The sequence below is a fragment of the Oncorhynchus mykiss genome, chromosome 2 (genome assembly GCF_057628025.1).
Source record: "Oncorhynchus mykiss isolate SJ-2025 chromosome 2, ASM5762802v1, whole genome shotgun sequence".
Classification (NCBI taxonomy): domain Eukaryota; kingdom Metazoa; phylum Chordata; class Actinopteri; order Salmoniformes; family Salmonidae; genus Oncorhynchus; species Oncorhynchus mykiss.
The window spans coordinates 26,895,675-26,913,499 of record NC_143023.1 but is presented as its reverse complement, the minus strand read 5'-3'; the positions used below and the strand labels follow the sequence as shown (position 1 = coordinate 26,913,499).

General features: G+C 41.9%; 1 protein-coding gene across 1 annotated transcript in view; it reads left to right on the top strand.

Moving 5' to 3' along the window:
• The window catches only part of LOC110485644 (zinc finger protein ZFPM2), a 152,214-nt gene that overhangs the window by 66,490 nt on the left and 67,899 nt on the right, over positions 1-17,825 (top strand). Inside the window, exon 4 of the mRNA XM_036944134.2 lies at positions 15,306-15,430. Within this exon, the coding sequence (XP_036800029.2) occupies positions 15,306-15,430 (125 nt within the window). The remainder of the gene's footprint in view (positions 1-15,305; positions 15,431-17,825) is intronic.

Here is a 17,825-nt window from a genome sequence, read left to right as displayed (position 1 = left end):
GGTAGTTGCTCTCTAAAACCGCCACCTTGACCTTCCCAGCCCAAGTCTTAGGTTTATCCTCTTTATCACACTATCTCCAGGCATTTAAAAATACTCCTGAAACTGGATGATTTAACCCGCTTTTACGCTGTTCACATCAAAACTGGATGAAAAAAAAGCTTAATCCATCTTATCTGTTGACTGTCAAACTGCTCCGGCTAAAACCTACTCACAAAAGACAACTAGGTCACCCAGGAAAAACAGAATTCCTGTTTACGGAAAGTTTGAAATCTGGTAATTGACTTGGGGAAGAGGTTTCAGGAGCTCTTTGAAATACTCCAGTCTGTAAATGAAGTGTTAAATTCAATCCCATAGGTACCAGTTACTACGGTAAATATGTTTGCTACTATAGCCTTGTTTGCTTGATTTATTTTCAGAAATGTATTTCCCCCTCTTAGAAGTGATTGTATATACAGTATACATATATATATTTTTTATGAAAGCAAGTGTTCTAAACTTACTAGTTTTTTACTAGTTTTGTTCATAAAATTCTATAAAGCTTTTGTGTTTTAGCAGGCATCCAATCGGTCATACCGGTATGTGAATGCTTTACTTATAAACATATAGAATCAAATAGAAACAATTATTCAGACCATCTGACAGGCAAAATGAGAGTGATATCCTTCTGATGCTTCTCAACATGTAAAACAATCAAATCAACAACAAATAAATGTGGCATCCTCTAGATGTGGTTTGAGATACCTTGTGTGAGGAGACTTTCAGCCTTTTAAGTTTTCCTGTCTTGTTTTACCAGCTATCAATAGACAGTGTGGCACTTGTATAAGATGGATGTGTTGGAGATTGTTGTCTGTATGCTTACTGCTAACTTCACCAGGCTTTTGATCAAACTGAGAACTTGACAACTGGCATATTCCTATAGTTCAATGATAGCATACCGCCTCAGTGTTTACGTCAATTATATACATCAGAGTTCTCAGTAGATGTTAGATGTATTTCCTGTTCGTGTTACAGCATGTAGGTATGATTTCCCTCTTGAGATTAAATGGGATCTAAACGGCAACAATATATTATATTCTCAACCTGCCAGAATCAATAGAAAGTTTTCTACCTTTTTGATCAACTTCTTTGTATGAAACTATACTCTGCATACGTTGTGCATGTTAGCAATAGACTCACCCCGGTCCTCTCTGATTTGTGTCAGGGCTAAAATCACAGACAGTGTCTATATCTTTGGCTAAAATGTCCTAATCTCTATGGCCTGTTTAACTTTTCCTACAACAAACCCTTGCCTGTCTTGTGGGCCTCAAAACAAATCTGACCTATAGGAGTGTCCTCAAAACAAGGCTGATCAATCCAACTCACTTTCAAACGTTGCTATGGGCACAGCCAAACAACGGAAGTGATGGATTCGACTTCCGCTTCCTTTCCCTACTGCAGTGCGCCAGCGGCAAACTTGCCGGAGTAAATTATTTGAAAAAGTACATTTATAGGGTATAAAAGTCAAGTAAATAAGTGTATGTGTAATTTAATATTTATTTAATTCAAGTTCGCTAGACCTACTAGTAGGATAGTTTTGTTGTGATAATAGCGTTAGTTGTGTTGTGCCAGAGTTAAGGCCACCAATCCAATAACTATAATAATAAACTATAGGCTACATAACTAGAAAACGTTGGTGAGCATCAACACTAGAGGAAAGTTTATAGTTGATCGTTCTTCAGTCCTACGCCTGTCAATCAACTGATCAATACATTCTACTGCATGCAGACTATTAATAAGGTGTTAACACAAGACCATTCAGGAGGTCTCCTAAAGCAGAGATACTGATTTAGACCATTCAGGAGGTCTCTAACGCAGAGATACTGATTTAGACCATTCAGGGGGTCTCTAACGCAGAGATACTGATTTAGACCATTCAGGAGGTCTCTAACGCAGAGATACTGATTTAGACCATTCAGGAGGTCTCTAATGCAGAGATACTGATTTAGACCATTCAGGAGGTCTCCTAAAGCAGAGATATTGATTTAGACCATTCAGGAGGTCTCTAACGCAGAGATACTGATTTAGACCATTCAGGAGGTCTCTAACACAGAGATACTGATTTAGACCATTCAGGAGGTCTCTAACGCAGAGATACTGATTTAGACCATTCAGGAGGTCTCCTAAAGCAGAGATACTGATTTAGACCATTCAGGAGGTCTCTAACGCAGAGATACTGATTTAGACCATTCAGGAGGTCTCTAACGCAGAGATACTGATTTAGACCATTCAGGAGGTCTCTTAAAGCAGAGATACTGATTTAGACCATTCAGGAGGTCTCCTAAAGCAGAGATACTGATTTAGACCATTCAGGAGGTCTCTAACGCAGAGATACTGATTTAGACCATTCAGGAGGTCTCTAACGCAGAGATACTGATTTAGACCATTCAGGAGGTCTCCTAAAGCAGAGATACTGATTTAGACCATTCAGGAGGTCTCTAACGCAGAGATACTGATTTAGACCATTCAGGATGTCTCTAACGCAGAGATACTGATTTAGACCATTCAGGAGGTCTCTAACGCAGAGATACTGATTTAGACCATTCAGGAGGTCTCTAATGCAGAGATACTGATTTAGACCATTCAGGAGGTCTCCTAAAGCAGAGATACTGATTTAGACCATTCAGGAGGTCTCTAACGCAGAGATACTGATTTAGACCATTCAGGAGGTCTCTAACGCAGAGATACTGATTTAGACCATTCAGGAGGTCTCTTAAAGCAGAGATACTGATTTAGACCATTCAGGAGGTCTCCTAAAGCAGAGATACTGATTTAGACCATTCAGGAGGTCTCTAACGCAGAGATACTGATTTAGACCATTCAGGAGGTCTCTAACGCAGAGATACTGATTTAGACCATTCAGGAGGTCTCCTAAAGCAGAGATACTGATTTAGACCATTCAGGAGGTCTCTTAAAGCAGAGATACTGATTTAGACCATTCAGGAGGTCTCTAACGCAGAGATACTGATTTAGACCATTCAGGAGGTCTCTAACGCAGAGATACTGATTTAGACCATTCAGGAGGTCTCTAACGCAGAGATACTGATTTAGACCATTCAGGAGGTCTCCTAAAGCAGAGATACTGATTTAGACCATTCAGGAGGTCTCTAATGCAGAGATACTGATTTAGACCATTCAGGAGGTCTCTAACGCAGAGATACTGATTTAGACCATTCAGGAGGTCTCTAACGCAGAGATACTGATTTAGACCATTCAGGAGGTCTCTAAAGCAGAGATACTGATTTAGACCATTCAGGAGGTCTCTAACGCAGAGATACTGATTTAGACCATTCAGGAGGTCTCTAACGCAGAGATACTGATTTAGACCATTCAGGAGGTCTCTAATGCAGAGATACTGATTTAGACCATTCAGGAGGTCTCTAATGCAGAGATACTGATTTAGACCATTCAGGAGGTCTCTAACGCAGCGATACTGATTTAGACCATTCAGGAGGTCTCTTAAAGCAGAGATACTGATTTAGACCATTCAGGAGGTCTCTAACGCAGAGATACTGATTTAGACCATTCAGGATGTCTCTAACGCAGAGATACTGATTTAGACCATTCAGGAGGTCTCTAACGCAGAGATACTGATTTAGACCATTCAGGAGGTCTCTAACGCAGAGATACTGATTTAGACCATTCAGGATGTCTCTAACGCAGAGATACTGATTTAGACCATTCAGGAGGTCTCTAACGCAGAGATACTGATTTAGACCATTCAGGAGGTCTCTAATGCAGAGATACTGATTTAGACCATTCAGGAGGTCTCTAAAGCAGAGATACTGATTTAGACCATTCAGGAGGTCTCTAACGCAGAGATACTGATTTAGACCATTCAGGATGTCTCTAACGCAGAGATACTGATTTAGACCATGCAGGAGGTCTCTAACGCAGAGATACTGATTTAGACCATTCAGGAGGTCTCTAACACAGAGATACTGATTTAGACCATTCAGGAGGTCTCCTAAAGCAGAGATACTGATTTAGACCATTCAGGAGGTCTCTAATGCAGAGATGCTGATTTAGACCATTCAGGAGGTCTCTAACACAGAGATACTGATTTAGACCATTCAGGAGGTCTCTAATGCAGAGATACTGATTTAGACCATTCAGGAGGTCTCTAACGCAGAGATACTGATTTAGACCATTCAGGAGGTCTCTAATGCAGAGATACTGATTTAGACCATTCAGTGCTTCCAGGGTGTGTTCATTGCCATAGTGACAACTGCAAATAATACTTCAATGTACATGTAATCCTAATGGAAAATAATACAGTAACTTGTGTTCTAAATGTACCAATTCAACAACATTTGCTGTTTACCCTGCACATCTTTTACAGCATGTCATTGCCTTGTTGCTCAAGTGGTTTGTAAGTGATTTCAATTTTTCTAATGGTTGTCAATTCGTTTGTGTCTTCTTTTTCACTGTGCTCATCTCTGTATGTCCTGTGGAACTATTTGCAATGCATCAGTGCAACAATGTTATCACAACTGGCCAAAAGTGATCACACCAATGCACATTCTTTCCTCAACTTTCCCGACATGCATTTTCTAAGCTGTAGGCCTGTTTTACGTTCATCAATTAGTAAGGGCAAGCCTGCTTCTTTCCTTGAATAGGCTATAAGGCCTAGTATAAAACATGATCAAAATAAATATCCTATAGATTTTGTAGCCTATAGCTTTTCCTGGGATTTCACGAGAAGAGGAGAGTCTTGCGTCCATAGCCTATAGCCTATTGCGCACAGGAACAGCTGGGAGAGAGAGGCTAGTGATGTATAGCTGAAGTAAGATGCTAAATATTAGCTAGATATTAGGCCATTTATTAGATAAATTGTAGGGCTATAGGCTAAATATTTACTTGTCAAAGTGCAAGAAAAACAAGTTAACAGATTCTGAAATGGCAGATCAGTAGTGCATTCCTCCAGGCTGCGCTCTGTGGTTCCAGGGCACTTAAAGCTCCACTATTGATTAGGCCTAGGCCTACATTTTTAGACCAAATTATTATACCTGGGCTACAACAACACAATGCAATGAGGAAAGTATTATTGTTATCAAGTGAATACACACGTATTGTCCATAGGGTGTAAACTGTGATGTAGCCTAATTTGCGGCATCCCTAGCCGCATCCTCAGGGCATGCGCAGACCAGCTGGCTGGTGTGTTTACAGACATATTTAATCGCTCCCTATCCCAGTCTGTTGCCCCCACATGCTTCAAGATGGCTACCGTTGTTCCTGTACCCAAGAAGGCAAAGATAACTGAACTAAATGACTACCGCCCCGGAGCACTCACTTCTGTCATCATGAAGTGCTTTGAGAGGCTAGTCAATGATCATATCACCGCCACCTTACTGTCCACCCTAGACCCACTTCAGTTTGCATACCGCCCCAATAGATCTACAGATGACGTAATCGCCATCACACTGCACACTGCCCTATCCCATCTGGACAATAAGAATATCTATGTAAGAATGCTGTTCATTGACTACAGCTCAACATTCAACACCATAGTACCCTCCAAGCTCATCATCAAGCTGGAGGCCCTGGGTCTCAACCCCCTCCCTGTGTCCTGGACTTTCTGATGGGCCACCCCCAGGTGATGGAGGTAGGAAACAACATCTCCACTTCGCTGACCCTCAACACTGGGACCCCACAAGGGTGTGTGTTCAGCCCTCTCCTGTACTCCCTCTTCACCCACGACTGCGTGGCCATGCACGCCTCCAACTCAATCATCAAGTTTGCAGACAACACAACAGTAGTGGGCTTGATCACCAACAACGACGAGACAGCCTACAGGGAGGAGGTGAGGGCACTAGGAGTGTGGTGTCAGGAAAACAACCTCTCACTCAACATCAACAAAACAAAGGAGATGATTGTGGACTTCAGGAAACAGCAGAGGGAGCACCCCCCTATCCACATGGAAGGTACAGAAAAGGTGGAAAGTTTTAAGTCCCTGGGTGTCCACATCACAGACAAACGGAAATGGTCCACCCACACAGACAGTGTGGTGAAGAAGGCGCAAGAGCGCCTCTTCATCCGGAGGAGGCTGAAGAAATGTGGACTGTCACTCAAAACCCTGACAAACTTTTACAGATGCACAATCGAGAGCATCCTGTCGGGCTGTATCACAGCCTGGTATGGCAACTGCACCGCCCTCAACCACAAGGCTCTCCAGAGGCTGGTGCGGTCTGCACAACGCATCACCGGGGGCAAACTACCTGCCCTCCATGACACCTACAGCACTCAATGTCACAGGAAGGCCAAAAGTATCATTAAGGACAACAACCAACCGAACCACTGCCTGTTCACCCCAATATCATCCAGAAGGTGAGATTAGTACAGGTGCATCAAAGCTTGGACCTAGAGATTGAAAAGCAGCTTCTATCTCAAGGCCATCAGACTGTTAAATATCCATCACTAACTCAGAGAGGCTGCTGCCTACAATGAGACCCATCACTGGACACTTTAATAAAGATCACTAGTTATTTTAAATAATGCCACATTAATAATGTTTACCTATCTTACATCTTACCTATCTTACATATCACCAGTATATACTATATTGAGACCCAATCACTGGACACTTTAATAAAGATCACTAATCACTTTAAATAATGCCACATTAATAATGTTACATATCTTACATTACTCATATCACCAGTATATACTATATTGAGACCCAATCACTGGACACTTTAATAAAGATCACTAGTTACTTTAAACAATGCCTCTGTAAATATTGCCACTTTAATAATGTTTACATATCTTACATTACTCATATCACATGTATATACTGTACTGTATACTTATACCATCTACTGCACCTTGCCTATGCCGCTCGGCCATCGCTCATCCATATACTTATATGCACATATTCTCATTCACCCCTTTAGATTTGTGTGTATTAGGTACAGTGCCTTGCGAAAGTATTCGGCCCCCTTGAACTTTGTGACCTTTTGCCACATTTCAGGCTTCAAACATAAAGATATAAAACTGTATTTTTTTGTGAAGAATCAACAACAATTGGGACACAATCATGAAGTGGAACAACATTTATTGGATATTTCAAACTTTTTTAACAAATCAAAAACTGAAAGATTGGGCGTGCAAAATTATTCAGCCCCCTTAAGTTAATACTTTGTAGCGCCACCTTTTGCTGCGATTACAGCTGTAAGTCGCTTGGGGTATGTCTCTATCAGTTTTGCACATCGAGAGACTGACATTGTTTCCCATTCCTCCTTGCAAAACAGCTCGAGCTCAGTGAGGTTGGATGGAGAGCATTTGTGAACAGCAGTTTTCAGTTCTTTCCACAGATTCTCGATTGGATTCAGGTCTGGACTTTGACTTGGTCATTCTAACACCTGGATATGTTTATTTTTGAACCATTCCATTGTAGATTTTGCTTTATGTTTTGGATCATTGTCTTGTTGGAAGACAAATCTCCGTCCCAGTCTCAGGTCTTTTGCAGACTCCATCAGGTTTTCTTCCAGAATGGTCCTGTATTTGGCTCCATCCATCTTCCCATCAATTTTAACCATCTTCCCTGTCCCTGCTGAAGAAAAGCAGGCCCAAACCATGATGCTGCCACCACCATGTTTGACAGTGGGGATGTGTTCAGGCTGATGAGCTGTGTTGCTTTTACGCCAAACATAACGTTTTGCATTGTTGCCAAAAAGTTCAATTTTGGTTTCACAATTTTTTTCTTCCACATGTTTGGTGTGTCTCCCAGGTGGCTTGTGGCAAACTTTAAACGACACTTTTTATGGATATCTTTAAGAAATGTCTTTCTTCTTGCCACTCTTCCGTAAAGGCCAGATTTGTGCAATATACGACTGATTGTTGTCCTATGGACAGAGTCTCCCACCTCAGCTGTAGATCTCTGCAGTTCATCCAGAGTGATCATGGGCCTCTTGGCTGCATCTCTGATCAGTCTTCTCCTTGTATGAGCTGAAAGTTTAGAGGGACGGCAGGTCTTGGTAGATTTGCAGTGGTCTGATACTCCTTCCATTTCAATATTATCGCTTGCACAGTGCTCCTTGGGATGTTTAAAGCTTAGGAAATATTTTTGTATCCAAATCCGGCTTTAAACTTCTTCACAACAGTATCTCGGACCTGCCTGGTGTGTTCCTTGTTCTTCATGATGCTCTCTGCGCTTTTAACGGACCTCTGAGACTATCACAGTGCAGGTGCATTTATACGGAGACTTGATTACACACAGGTGGATTGTATTTATCATCATTAGTCATTTAGGTCAACATTGGATCATTCAGAGATCCTCACTAAACTTCTGGAGAGAGTTTGCTGCACTGAAAGGAAAGGGGCTGAATAATTTTGCACGCCCAATTTTTTGAAATATCCAATAAATGTCGTTCCACTTCATGATGGTGTCCCACTTGTTGTTGATTCTTCACAAAAAAATACAGTTTTATATCTTTATGTTTGAAGCCTGAAATGTGGCAAAAGGTCGCAAAGTTCAAGGGGGCCGAATACTTTCGCAAGGCACTGTATATACTGTATATTATACCATCTACTGCACCTTGCCTATGCCGCTCGGCCATCGCTCATCCATATACTTATATGCACATATTCTCATTCACCCCTTTAGATTTGTGTGTATTAGGTAGGTGTTGGGGAATTGTTAGATTACTTGTTAGATTTGTGTGTATTAGGTAGTTGTTGGGGAATTGTTAGATTACTTGTTAGATTTTTGTGAATTAGGTAGTTGTTGGGGAATTGTTAGATTACTTGTTAGATTTTTGTGTATTAGGTAGTTGTTGGGGAATTGGTAGATTACTTGTTAGATTTGTGTGTATTAGGTAGTTGTTGGGGAATTTTTAGATTACTTGTTAGATATTACTGCACTGTTGGAACTAGAAGCACAAGCATTTCGCTACGCTCACATTAACATCTGCTAACCATGTGTATGTGACCAATAACATCTGCTAACCATGTGTATGTGACCAATAACATCTGCTAACCATGTGTATGTGACCAATAGCATCTGCTAACCATGTGTATGTGACCAATAGCATCTGCTAACCATGTGTATGTGACCAATAGCATCTGCTAACCATGGGTATGTGACCAATAGCATCTGCTAACCATGTGTATGTGACCAATAGCATCTGCTAACCATGTGTATGTGACCAATAACATCTGCTAACCATGTGTATGTGACCAATAACATCTGCTAACCATGTGTATGTGACCAATAGCATCTGCTAACCATGTGTATGTGACCAATAACATCTGCTAACCATGTGTATGTGACCAATAGCATCTGCTAACCATGTGTATGTGACCAATAACATCTGCTAACCATGTGTATGTGACCAATAACATCTGCTGACCATGTGTATGTGACCAATAACATCTGCTGACCATGTGTATGTGACCAATAACATTTGATTTGATTTTGAAATGAATAACCGCTCAAACCTCCTGTTTTGTTTCCTGCCTGATTATGCAACCATGTTGATCAGTCTTAACACCGGGTTACATCCTGACAAAATAGGCCTACACCATACAAGTGGCCTGATAATGTATATTTCTGGGCTTTCTAAACTGTAGGGAATAGAGGGAATAGAGTTCCCTACAGTTTAGAAAGCCCAGAAATATACATTATCAGGCCACTTGTATGGTGTAGGCCTATTTTGTCAGGATGTAACCCGGTGTTAAGATAGGCCTACTATAGGAATATAGGTGTATCCTTTCCAACTCCCCGCCCATTAAAGAAAATAAGCCAATGTGTCCAACAAGCTTTTGTAGTCTGGCTTTTCCTGGGGCTCCACGAGATTTAAAAGGAGTAGCCGTGACAGCGGAGATGCAAGGTGCTTACTTGCGGAACAGAACAATGAAGACAGACCGCCTTGAGATGTAGCCTATAGCCAAGTTAGAAGCTTATGAAGAATGTTATGATTGTTTTCAAGTGAGTGCAAAACTCTAGTCTAGTCTGTAAACGGCAGTGAATAGCCTGTCATTGGAATAACCGCTCAGAAGCCTTGCATTTTGAATGCATATTGATTTCGAAATAACTGCATCTAGCCTGCCATGTTGTTGTCATGCTGTGTTGCTACCATGCTGTGTTGTCATGTGTTGCTGCCATGCATGTTGTTGTCTTAGGTCTCTCTTTATGTAGTGTTGTGGTGTCTCTCTTGTCGTGATGTGTGTTTTGTCCTATATTAATATATTTTTTTTTATCCCAGCCCACATCCCCACAGGAGGCCTTTTTCCTTTTGGGAAAATGGTACATTTGTAAATAAGAATTTATTCTTAACTGACTTTCAAAGTTAAATAAAGGTTCAATAAAGAAATAGCTATACAAATAGCCTGACTGATTGGACAACAATTTGGAACAGTTTTCTCAGCAGTTCAGCCTACAAGGTCCAGGAACATTAGCAGGACAGTAGTATGGTGTATAAGACTGACCTATAGGAGTGTCCTCAAAACAAGGCTGACCTATAGGAGTGTCCTCAAAACAAGACTGACCTATAGGGGCCAACCCTTTCCATGCACCCCTTCCTCTTAGCCTAGCACATGCGGTTGTCTAGGAAACTTGCTATCCCAAAATGGTCAAGTTTCTCCTCCCTCCCGCTGCTCAAAAGGAGGGTGTGAGCCAGACAAGCAGGGGGTTCTCGTCTGGGAGAGGGAGGAGGAGGAGGAGGAGGAGGAGGAGGAGGAGGGGGGAGAGGTCCATCTGTGTTTTAAAACAAGTGTCTTGCCCAGAGATAATAGTGCTGCTCTGGGTTATAAATGATGCATTTTGTTCTCTTGGACCTGATAATGGAGGTTTAGGGGAAGGGGAGGAAAGTTCATCGCTCTCTTATCAAGGCGCGCTGGCATTTCTCCTTCAGCTGTAACATGTCATATCACATCTCTGCTCCTTTAGAGATGTAGCACCTTTTGTGGAGAGATACTGTACGTTCCATTTCACCCTCTATATGCTCCATGTGGTATATTCATTTGTATCCCATTTGGCACTTCTATAACCTGTTCCGTCAATAGCGATGGTTGTGATAGCTGCGTCTCTGAACCGACAGACATGGGGTTATTATTGAACGTTGTCACAGCAGTCTCTTACTCTACTGTACACCTCTCTACATAGATTCACATGGTTTCAATTGTTACCATTTTATGATATCCAGTGACTATCCAGTGAATATCCAGTGAATATCCAGTGAATATCCAGTGAATATCCAGTGAATATCCAGTGAATATCCAGTGAATTGTTGTTTTTAAGTGAAAAATATTACATTGGATTGTATTTGTTTCCAATTGTTACATTCAAGGGATAGTATGAAAGTGGTTTTATTAGTTGAAATAATGTTTAACCATGGAAATAGGATTTATTTATGTATAAATACATAGAATGTGTATAGGCGACCAAGGTAAGGCTTAGTTTTAAGATGGTCACTGAACTAATATTCATGTTTTAAATGGCTACAGTCAAACCACTGTTCATCTGCAGCCACCTAACACTGTCATTTGTCATTTATCACCCTCACTGTAGAGAAATTATATTAAGTTAAATCCAAATTGGATGAAGTTCCACACCAGGAGATGTGGAGTACATTATTATATGGAGGAATATTTGAATACAAAGTCTATCCATCATCATCCAATAGGAATCCACCATAGTGTTCAAACATTTATACATTGAGATTTTGTGGTAACATTTCTGTGGTAACATTTCTGTGGTAACATTCTGAGTCCCTTGAATGCCATATTGCCACATAGAAAGGGATACTATGGTTGAGTGATTGTTTACTACTGAACCTACTGCACCCACCATTCAGAACATACTTCACTGGCTCACATGGATCGAACTACGGTGTTACTGTATGTGGACTGTACCTATATAGATACCACTTGAATGGAGGTGAGGGCAAATGTTCTTCATTTTAAATAACAGGTCATGTTATTGGAGATCTAATAGTGGATTTATAAAAGAGGTGATGGGTTCAGGTTTGGGGTGTCTGTCTCTCGCTCTCCCTCTCTCCCACCCCTCCACCATCTATTCTTTAAATCACACCAAGATGGCACCCTGCCACTGAGACACTGCTCATTAGCATTCCGAGCTATGCCAGTGAAGAGAGACGCAGAGAGAGACGATGAGGTTCCCTATTCCTCTTTCTCTCTGTCCCTCTGTCTGCCATAACAGCAAAACAAACAGATGCCAGCGTGGAGCATCTTGGGTGCTATCTGAGGAGGATCTCTCCACACACAAAGGGACATTCATTGGGCTGCCAAGTATCAGTGGAGACCAGAGAGAGCAGGAACAGACCCCAGAGTCTAGCGACAGATGATGATCTTATCGAAGGGGGAGAGGGTGAGGGAGGGAGGGAGGGGGGGGACGACGACTCTTTAGTCACATCATCAGTTGCCTCTTGCCAAGAACTGTGGCATTTCACTATTGGGTGTTGAGCGACGTTGAGGGGGACAGAGCGGGGTAGGGTTTGTCAAACCCCCCTGTACTGGAGCTCACTGAAGGCCACTCTTTCTTCAGGCCTTGTCTTTGATTTGTGAGAAAGGGTTCAATACTGTGAGTGTTTATTTTTTACTTTGTCATTAATGTTTATTAAGGTAATAAGCAGAGTGAGAAGGTGAGAGTTAAAATAGTCTCAGAACCTCAGAGAGGAAACGTTTGACAAAGAGTGTTCATTTTGGCTGGGCTAAAGATTTTCCAAAGGAGGCTTCTTCGCTCTGACCATCCAAAATAACATAGATATCAGGGAGTATAGACTGTCCACAGACCCCATTTAGATAAAACCAGTTGTCTGTTATCATAATGCATATCTATATATTCTTTATCTATAGATAGTGGACTCCTAAATGCTGGTGGCAAATTGAGAGATAAAGTATGAAGGCTTATTATTTTTCAGCTGGTGTTTTTGTTGAGGTCGGAGGATTGTATCTGCAACAGATGTGACACACCAGCTGGAAGCCAAGGTCCTCAGGCAACATTTGGTACGGGACACAAACAACTGGCACACAGACACTGTATGAGGACCTCGAAACCTCCAATTGAATTGTACCCCCCTCTCCCTTCTCTCTCACACACCTACTACTCCCATCCCCCCATCTCGTATCAACCAGAGAGAGGGGAGGGGGAGAGAGAGACAGAGGGGGAGAGAGAGACAGAGAAAGAGAGAGAGACTACCCGCCCGCTGGGGATGGCTGTAGCTAGCGGTCGTTGTGTCAACAGGGCTAAACAGGAACTAGCATCCAAGTGGTTAAAGGGCCTCGCTCTTATCAGAGGACAGACAGAATGCATCAAGCGGTGGCTGCATGCGCTCCTTCTCCCTTGCATCGCACTGAGGGAGCCTGCTGCCTCTGATGGTGGCCAGCTGTGCTTCAATGTTTAATCATTTCTCTCTTAATGAGCTTAGCCACCTTCCACCACACCGTCAGTAACGCAGTGGGCAACAGACAGAGAGGAGGAGGAGGAGAGAGATAATCATCCCAGTTAATTCTTCCACAAAATAAAGTTTAGTAGCCTGTCTGGACATACAGTAGGCATTGGTATCATACAGAAAGGACCGTTTAGATTATTGAGATGAGAATATTACTCTGTTTGATTCTAGTTTTGGCATATACGTGTACATTTCCAACGTCAAGTAATTGTTCGGGCTGTAATGTTCTTGAAATGCAGGTGTATTTTTATAGCGGAGGGTGTAGCTGATGGCATCAAAAGAGACTGAAGTATTTCTGAAAAGAACTCTTCCTGACTCCAGGGTGTGATTTGACCCAGGTGTGTGTGATCTTTAGGAAACAACAACAACGTAGCCTATTGTTAGCGTAGCCACCCGTCACCCAATGTTGTTTATGCATGAGAAGGAGCACATTAGATGAAAGCATTTCCATACAAACAGACTGACACAATAGCGTGTCACAGATACAAGGCTGATATTTACAGTATAGACCTCGTCTGAATAGGTCATTATATCACAGGAGTGTTATTATAAAGTTCAGGGATCATTTCACTTCACTCAACATGCATGGAATACATGCCCAGAATACTGATTAGCAACAACATCAGTGCACATCTAGGTTCAAATAAGTGTTGCAAACTAAATGTATGGTTCATACATGTGCGGTAACTACAGTAAGAACGTATCAACTATGAGAAATACATGAATACCTTCTGGGTCTGTTTAGATTGTGCCATACTGTATATTACATTCACTTTACAGTAACAAAGGCGGGAACATTATGTGAAAATGTGCCTCAATAAAAGGGTGATAAGTTAGAGTGCTGAAGACAATCATAACACTTGGCTTCAGTCAGAGGGAGAGTAGACGTTCACAGGAAGATAGAGCAGATAGCGCTTGAGGGGGTTGAGGGTCTAAATCCTCCAACCAGGGCACTCAGAGGTTGTCAAGGCGACCAGGCGGAAATGTGCACTTGAGAGGCCTGCATGACTTTCCTCTCCCCCAGAAACCCAGCGGTGACCACGCTACGGCCCCAATTATCATAACTATTTGATTAATCACTGTCCCAAAAAAGTACACTGAATCTAAGAGATAAGATAGCGGGGGTGTTTTAGCTAGCTGCGCTAACAGTGCTATCCTGTTACGCAGTTCATTAAGTGTAGCTGTGCACAGCACTAACAAGGGGCCTAGCTTCTTCCTGGATCAATCCGCTGCCTCTCTCGCTGCCTGCCAGTCACTGAGCCTGGCCCTGCGATGTCTCACAGAGATTATCTCTAGAGAAGACACCTTTCAGGCAAGGTTACCGGCCTGTTGTTTTGATTTATTTTGATTTGAAACCCTCCAACTGATGATGATGATGGATTCACTCCTGATTATTTTGGCTTTATAAGCAGACGGCTTAACCTGCACTGTTTACTGTTTTATGAACATGAGGGACTGTAGATGTATATGCACTGGGGAAAAAAATAGTAATCTGTCAATGTGCCCTTGAGCAAGGCACTTAACCTTCATTTGCTCCAGGAGTGCCGTACTACTATGGCTGAGCCTGTAAAACAACACATTCCGCTGCACCTATCTTGTGCATGTAACAATAAAACATATATTTTTTTTATGGATAATGGTAAACAAATAAATCCAAATACCAGGACACTTCACAAGATGGCCACAGTATCCCAGAAAAAGAAAGAGGAGCACTTTTGCAATGATCTTTGAGGTTTACTTAAGGACAAATGATATTAATGACTGTGTTTTCTAGGGAACTGGAGGATTTGGCTGACTGTTTTGAGATTCTTGGTGTTTTATGATATGATGACTGTTTCGATGCTTGGTGTTTTATAGGAGAGCTGGATGCGTTCCACAAGGATGGGGAGCGTCGGATCCACAGCCGCCAGCAGCTCCCTGTGGGAACCACGTGGGGACCTTTCAACGGGAAGATCGAGATGAACATCGATGGCAGCGGCATGGTAGGTCATGCTTTTAATGTCTGTCTCTTTCTTTCACTTATTCTGTCAGAGTCACATTGTTACTGGGGCTGCTCTGGGAACATGAAAAAACAGAGAATAGCACCAAATTATCTGTCACCCTTTTTCTCAAGACTTTGGTCCATAACCTAACCTTCACTTTGCTAAAAATGTAAAAAAGTTTGTGTTTTTAGTTCACCAGTCATCTGTCGTTCTTAGAGGCCTTGCCCGCCAGCCTACTAGCAAGTTCCTTCCACCAATACAATACAGTGAGAGTGAGTGGGTAGGGGTAAAGCCTAGTCAACTGGAAGGAGGAGGCAACCAGACAGTCAGACCCATAGAGTTGACTGTTCAGGGATCAAATTTCCCCTCACAAAAGGCTTTGATGTGCATTCATTTCAACAATTTAATCTGCATCTTTTACGACTAAACACTTTAATTGGTATTTTTTTTTAGTTAAAGTCCAGACCCTCGATTCAATGAACTAACGATCCATTATATTTGATGTTGCTATTCTCACCCCAGCTTTACATCAATCGGCTGGCCCCTCTTGTTTTAAGACATCCCAGTGAAGTTCCTCTTTAACGTCTGGAAAATATGTTGACCTGGTGCTCTGGTGAAACGACGAGTCCTCCAGGGTTTTGATATTTCATTTTCATTTGGATTAATTAAGAAAATTCTTATTAAAAATTGTAACCAATCTCACATTCATCCTGTTAAGAAACATAAGGAAAAGTCCACAAGGATTTTAGACTCAGAGGCCCTGCCCGTTCTCGTGGATTTATTTAACACTATAACTTTATTAAATCATTCTCTGAGCTGTTTCTGACTGTTTTCTAAGCTCCCCTCACGATTCTAAAGTCATCAATGGCTTTAAATATTTCATCTAACCATGAAATATGGACTCTTTTCGGGTCCAGGCCTGTTATCCTCAAGCAAAGAGTGATTCTAAGGATGAACACCTCAAGCCACTACTGTGCATGACATGCAAATATAGTTCTCTTCCATTTTTGCATGAATTTACATGAAAGGTGGGTAGCCAATGTGACAGTCTATTGCCCTCAGAGTGAACAAGTAGTGTCAAATGCATCCTCATATGGTTGAGATGCAGTTATCAGAGTATTTGTACTAAAGGTTTCCTACATTTGTATACTTCCTAAAAATGAAGTTAAGATATAGTAACGCTGCGTGCTGAACTAACTACATTTTAAACTGTTCACATTCTAAGAGACTGAGCTGTTGGACAATATTGTAATGTTCTAGATTGTTAGTTACAGCCCTCTGCCTTCGCCTGAATCCTTCCCTGAGATCCTCCTATCTTCAGGCGTCTAACTGAGCCAGGTGCTAGGCTTCACCTGTAATGGCTTGTGGAGGGGTTACAAAGAATATAACATCTTCTCTCAATTAAAGGGAGAGGAAGAGCTCTCTGGCATATTGCCTTTAAGGATCTCTCCTTTCTGTGTCTATTCTCATGGGTACATATGCTATGCTTCGCTGCTTGCCCTCCTCTCCTCTCTCTTCTCTTAGTCTCAGTCATCTCTCAAATGAGCTGCTGGCTGTTACCAACTTCACACAATACATCATTAAAGCCTAGCTGAACTCGAGTAACGTATTTTGGTTTTATTGAGCTGCCTGTTTTACTGTGATACGAACATACTTCACATTCGCCAAACCTATAGATAAACAAGAAAGCTGGCAATAAATTCTCTGCTATTTCCATCAGGGACTCATCTTGCACTGCACGGCTTAATTTACCAACCACCTGGTCATTAAGCAGTTTTGCTTGTATATATACAGTAGTAGTGTAAAAACCCCATTGGCAACTTCCACAGAAAGGCATTTTAGCTCTTGTTTTCCACTGAGGGAGGAAAGGGACTTAGTTGTATTCTGCGTCTTAACGATATACTGCCATTTAAAGACAGAAACCAGCTCTAATGTCTCACCCAACCAGAGAAAGCCTTACGAGGTGAAATAAAATAGGGACTAAGAGAAAAGAGCAATGTGAGGGAGAAAGAAAAGAGAAAGCTGGGTAGTTTTGATGCATGTCAGACCAGCCTCGTGTTCCTTTACAGGGTCAGGAAGGCAGTATAAAGCATTTGAAGGCAGAAATAATCCCTGATTGTTTCATGGGTCTCTACTTCATTCACCCAAGAGGGGCTCTCAGTCATTCTCATGAAGTATGACCTCTAGGGACTATTAAATCTCTTCTCTCTGTGTTAGATTGTGAAACCACAGAGGTGAATGAATTACCCAATGGCATGGCAGCTCTCAGGCATTAACGTCACCTGTCTTTCTCTCTCACACTTTGAAATCCAAGCTGGAAACACGTGACCTTCTTGTGTGATATTGATATGCCCTCGATGGAATCGAAAAGGGTCTTTCAAACACGTCACTCGCA